The sequence below is a fragment of the Heterodontus francisci genome, chromosome 5 (genome assembly GCF_036365525.1).
Source record: "Heterodontus francisci isolate sHetFra1 chromosome 5, sHetFra1.hap1, whole genome shotgun sequence".
NCBI lineage: Eukaryota > Metazoa > Chordata > Chondrichthyes > Heterodontiformes > Heterodontidae > Heterodontus > Heterodontus francisci.
Genome location: NC_090375.1, coordinates 114,715,392 through 114,721,391, shown reverse-complemented (window position 1 = coordinate 114,721,391; position 6,000 = coordinate 114,715,392). Strand labels below are relative to the sequence as shown.

Here is a 6,000-nt window from a genome sequence, read left to right as displayed (position 1 = left end):
AGCATCTGCTGTATTTTGATTTAATTTATGGGACTGTAACGACCAGTTTCTAACTTCATGCATTATACAAGCAGCACACAGGATGGCGCTCTCGCTATTCATTTCAAAGCACTCAGAGCCAATGAACTACACGAACTCCAACACCCACAGTGCGCCCCGGCCCCGCCCAGCCCCGCCCCGGCTCCGCCCTCTCCCCGCGCGGCGTGACGTGCGCGCCCGCCTGCGCAGCCGCGCGTGCCTCAGCTTCGTGTCCGCCCACTCAGCGGATGCTCGGCCTATGAACGGTCAGGACGCGTGCGCACATTCAAATGTTGTCCGGGAATGTTTGAGAGGGAGGCTGGGCGCGAGATTTGGCGGGATATAGAAACGGAGCCGGAGAGCAGCTGAAGGACCGGCGGAGAGCAGCCCAGCCGAGCTGACACACGCATACACGGGGGTGGCTGCTGGGGATATGGTGACTCCACTGCTGGCACGGAGTCAGCGAACAGCGACCCTCAGCCGGCCGGATCCCCCCCGATGTATTAATTATCGGAGACTGACGATCCCGGAGCCCCCGAGCGAGTGAGTGAGAGAGGGAGAGAGAGCAAGGGAGCGAGTGTTTGTATTGGAAGATACAAACCGTCCTTGTCAGTGATGGCCAAGCGAGCTCGGAGGTGAGTGCGCAGCTGGCGGCTTCTCACTTAAAGCTGTGATGGTGATCAGAGCTGCTGGACCGCAGAATTGAACTGTCTTCTCGTTAGTTTATCACCGATCAAAGCTGCTCTTGCTGCCAGCTGTCTGCATCAGGTTACACTGGGGCTGCGAAGTCGGCAACTGTTCCCATATCTTTTTGTATAAAGTCCAGATCTTTAGACCGTCCTTTTTGAAGTAACGTGCTTAAGAATAATTACCATGTTGTGATTCGTTGTTTTGCAAAATTGAGTTTTACACATGTTCACGTCCAGCAAGCAAAGTTGCGTGGAAACTGCTAAACTTCGCAGTGAAATTTGCAGAGTGCACCGGGTTTGAAGTACGAATTAGGTTATAATGATTGTATAAACTTTGATCTGTTCGTTGTCATTCATTTGTTCTTGTGGATGTAACTTGCCACATCATAACTGGGCGTGCTGCATAACATCGTTGTAAAACTGATCAGAGAAGCGGGCCAAAAAAATAAAATTGCAATAGTGAGCCAACAGCTCCAATTACTAGGACTCAACCGAAATCGTTGCAGTTTTTAGTTGTCTGGTTTATTGCAGAGTTAGATTAGCCATGATCTGACGTTAACGATAAAAATACATTTGATCGAATAAAATTATCCAGTTTTTTTTTGCTGGATTAGAGTATGAGGGGAGAGGAACAAGATCAAGGTTTTGTGCCCTTAATCTCATGACGATTACGCTGTATGTTATATTGAACGCTTGTCAAATATGCTCCTCAGAATAGTTTAACAAATAGCAATTAAGTAGGATGTAGATTTTCTTATCTATTCTGTAAAAATAAATTACAGAAGTCAAATCTGTTTAATATACATCAGAGATGTTAGTTCTCCCTCCATTGAGTGATTTACTGTTGCCACCCAAAACTATTTACCTGACTGCTATTTTTCTGAAGTGACCAGTTAACCAAATTGATTCATAACATCATGGAATGGTTACAGTACAGAAGGAAACCATTCAACGTGTTGTGACAGTGTTGGCTCTCTGCCAGAGAAACTCTGCCCCCCCCCCCCCCCCCCCCCAAACCTCCCCTCCCCACTCTTCCCCCTCCTACCTCGCTCTTCCCCCGCCCCTCCTCACTCTTCCCCCGCCCCTCCTCGCTCTTATCCCCCGCCCCTCCTCGCTCTTATCCCCCGCCCCTCCTCGCTCTTATCCCCCGCCCCTCCTCGCTCTTATCCCCCGCCCCTCCTCGCTCTTATCCCCCGCCCCTCCTCGCTCTTATCCCCCGCCCCTCCTCGCTCTTATCCCCCGCCCCTCCTCGCTCTTATCCCCCGCCCCTCCTCGCTCTTATCCCCCGCCCCTCCTCGCTCTTATCCCCCGCCCCTCCTCGCTCTTATCCCCCGCCCCTCCTCGCTCTTATCCCCCGCCCCTCCTCGCTCTTATCCCCCGCCCCTCCTCGCTCTTATCCCCCGCCCCTCCTCGCTCTTATCCCCCGCCCCTCCTCGCTCTTATCCCCCGCCCCTCCTCGCTCTTATCCCCCGCCCCTCCTCGCTCTTATCCCCCGCCCCTCCTCGCTCTTATCCCCCGCCCCTCCTCGCTCTTATCCCCCGCCCCTCCTCGCTCTTATCCCCCGCCCCTCCTCGCTCTTATCCCCCGCCCCTCCTCGCTCTTATCCCCCGCCCCTCCTCGCTCTTATCCCCCGCCCCTCCTCGCTCTTATCCCCCGCCCCTCCTCGCTCTTATCCCCCGCCCCTCCTCGCTCTTATCCCCACCCCCCACATCTCCCCTCCCCCCACTCGTCCCCTTGTCTCCCCTCCCCTCCCTTTTACATTCACTGTAAAAGTACCCTTATAAAGCATAATTGACCTATTATGGATTTTCAATCTGTAAATGTGAGTAAATGTAATTACGCTTAGTATTCGCCAGACTTCTATGCTTTGTATTATTTAATTGAAAATAAATATAGTAGTGGACCTGAAATTCCAAGAGGCTCAATCTAACAGCAAAATTGCTGTGGGGTGGAACTTCTGCCTGGTATGTTTCAAGGCTGACTTTGTTCCAAATCGGAAGGATGGTGTGATTTATTTAAATGGCATGGATGTCCACTGCTTCACGATTCTCCCTCGATGTTTTCCCCACAGGGATTTTGGAGTGGCCTGATGCCCCTCTTTGGTGGGGGGCGGGGGTGCAGGGGATGTGGAAGAGAGAGAAGGGTAGGCTGTTCCAGCTGAAGATTTAAAAAATTTTTTATAAGCAGCATTTTCTACTTTCCTCTTCAATTGATGCCAGTTTCCTAATTTGCAATTATATGTGTCAGTGATGCCAGTGTGTCACTTTGGCACATAAGTACACCTTAATCATGCAGACCCATGGGATGCACGTGAGATGGGTCTTGTGATAGTTGATGCCTGCTCAGCCTCTTGTGATGTCAATTTGAGAGGGACCGCAATGGATAAAAGAAACGCCAACTTCTATCTGCGACTTTCCCGTCAGCCAAAAAATGAGATGGAGACTGAGTGCAACTATGTCCTGCCCCAAATTCTGCCCGCATTCTACCCAGTTTACGCAATAGGAAGTATCATCTCAGGCTCATTATGTCTGCATAATATTTGTTACTTTGACGATTTTTTTTAAACCAACCTCTTTGAACCAGCTTTTGTCACCCTTCCTATTATCTAATGGATCAACATCCAATTTTGTCTGATTAGGAATAGCAGTAGGTCATTCATCTCGTTGAGCTTTTTCCATAATTCAGTTAGATCATGGCTGATTTGCACCTTAACACCATTTACTTGCCTTGGTTCCATATTCCTTAATACCCATGTTTAACAAAAATCTATCATTCTCAATTATGAAATTTTCAATTGATCTAGCCTCAACAACTTTTTGGGGGAGAATTCCAGATTTCTTCTTTGTGCGAAGGATTACTTCCTGACTTCATCCCTGAACAGCCCAGCTTTAATTTTAAGGTTATCCAGATGCAGTCTAACCAGAGCTTTATCTAACTGTAATGTAGTTTCTTTTGTATTTCAGCCTTCTTGAGATAAAGGCTAGCATACTATTTGCATTTTTGATTACTTTTTGTACCTATTCACTAGTTTTTAGTGATTTCTTTACATGGATCCCTGAATCTCTGCTCCTCTGCAGTTCCTAGCTTCACACCATTTAGAAAATGCTCTGATCTATCTTTCCTAGGCCTAAAATGGTTAACTTCACACGTTCAGCACACTGAGCAACTTCTGCCACAGTTTTCCCCACTCACTTAATCTATCAATGTCCTTTTGCAACTTTGTGCTCCTATCTACGTTATTTACTGTGCCACCCAAATTGACGTCATTAAATTGTTCCTTCACCTAAGTTGTTGATAAATAAAGTGGAAAGCTGAGGTTGCACTACAGAACTCTAGGGCACACCACTGGTCAAATCCTGCCAATTTGAGTATATACCCATTATTCCTACTTTCTGTCTCCTACCTCCTAACCAATTCCCTACCCATGTCAATAGGTTATCTCCAATTCCACATGCTTTCATTTTTGCCTTCTGCAAGTCCATATAAATAACATCCTTATCTGCCACATTATTGGCCACAAAAATGCAGTTAGGTTAGTTAGACATAACTTGCCATTTACAAATCCATGCTGGCTTTCTGATCAGTTCATATTTATTCAAGTGCTCAGTAATGCTGTCCTTAATGGGAGATTCTACTATCTTCCCAACAACAGATGTTAGACTAATAGATCTATAACTCCCTGATCCTCTGTCTCTAAAAATGGTGTTGGTGGTGGGGGGCTGGTGTGAAATGCAAAGGAGACCAAAATCAAAAGTCTGGAGAGAATGAGTGAGCCATGGAGTGCTCCCCCAATCCCAAGGGCACTTGGGGATGGGCAAGAAATACAGGCTTTACCAGCAACACCCACATCTTGTGAATGAATTAAAAAAAAAGTAGTGTGCAGTGCGTATTGGTTTAAGGTTTAGCAAAAAACATCAGTGTAGTTTAGCCTTTTGTGTCATCTTTCCCTGATCTAGTGTCTGTTCTTTTCCTTTCTCCATTTTCTTTTTTTTCTGTTGTCCTTGTCCCATTTCTTTGTTTACCTTGAAAATAACATATAATCAGTAAATATTTCCTAAAAATCATCTTGTACAGAATTACTGTTTGAACTAATGCAATGCCTGTGTTCTTGCCCAAGTCTTTATAATCTAAAATTTCTCACAAAATTTTCTGTGTTGTGTAAACTCTAAACTTTGTGAAAACACCAGATGGTGCTGTGCTGCATAAGATAACTGCAGTGGCCATTAATATAGCAGTTTAGTGGTTTGCAGGTTGCAAGTATTGCTAAAATTTGACGTATTGACCAGATATGTTCTGTAACGTGGCTGGCTTGGTTTGTTAAACTTTCTTATTGAATAAATGTTATTTGTGCATTTATTTGTTTGGTAAAGAAAATTGCATTGTACTTCTAGCAATGACTTTGTATTTTTATTACTGGCGTTGAATGTCATTGCTTGAATCTGCAGCTAGTTATGCTGTTATGTCTCTCAATATTACTAAGAAAATGCTCATAACCACTTTTTCCTTTGTAAAGTGCATCATGAAATTCTAATTTTAACCACTTTTTATTGCAATATTTGGGATTATATTTATCTCATTAAAACATATTCTGAGAAGGCTTGACAGAGTAGATGCTGAGAGGATGTTTACTTGGCTGGAGTGTCCAGGACTAGGAGGTATAGTCTCAGGATAAGGCGCAGCCATTTAGGATTGAGATGCAGAGAAATCTCTTCAATTGGAGGGTTGCAAATCTGAGGTTGATAGATTTTGGACCCCAAGGAAATTGAGAAATATGGGAATCGGGCAGCAAAGTGAGTTGAAGTCTAAGATCAACCATGACCTCATTGAATGACCGAGTAGGGTCGAGGGCTGGATGGCCTACTGCTGCACTTTATGTTCTTGGGTTAATTGCAATTGAAAACTATAAATCTTGTGGAAACCCTATGCTTTTTTAAAAATCGCTACAATTGTGCAACTGTGATATTAATGGTAGATGTTCTGAGTGGTTCACAGTCCATTAAGTACTTTTGAAGTGTAGTCACTTTGGTTGCATTTCCCTCCATTCCAATATGTGACCTTGCCATGAGCAAAAACTGCAATGGGATACATAACCAGATAGTGTTTTGGTGGGAACAGTGAGGGATGAATGCTCTCCAGAACACCAGGAGAACTACCTGCTTCATTATTACCATGGGATATCATATGCTCACCTGAGAGGGCAAACGGAGGCTCAATTTAACATCTTATGTGAAAGATGGCACTTCTGACAGTGCAGCGCTCACTCAGGACTAACAGGAGCATAGTTTCTGTGTTT

General features: G+C 45.2%; 1 protein-coding gene across 6 annotated transcripts in view; it reads left to right on the top strand.

Moving 5' to 3' along the window:
• The first annotated feature begins 275 nt into the window (after positions 1–275).
• Positions 276–6,000, top strand: part of mybl1 (v-myb avian myeloblastosis viral oncogene homolog-like 1) — a 113,369-nt gene continuing 107,644 nt past the window's right edge. For all 6 annotated transcript variants that reach the window (XM_068031930.1, XM_068031933.1, XM_068031929.1 and 3 more), the window contains exon 1: positions 276–653. Coding sequence is in view for 4 of the 6 variants with exons in the window: in XM_068031933.1 (XP_067888034.1) it covers positions 634–653 (20 nt within the window). In the remaining 2 variants the exon portion in view is untranslated. The remainder of the gene's footprint in view (positions 654–6,000) is intronic.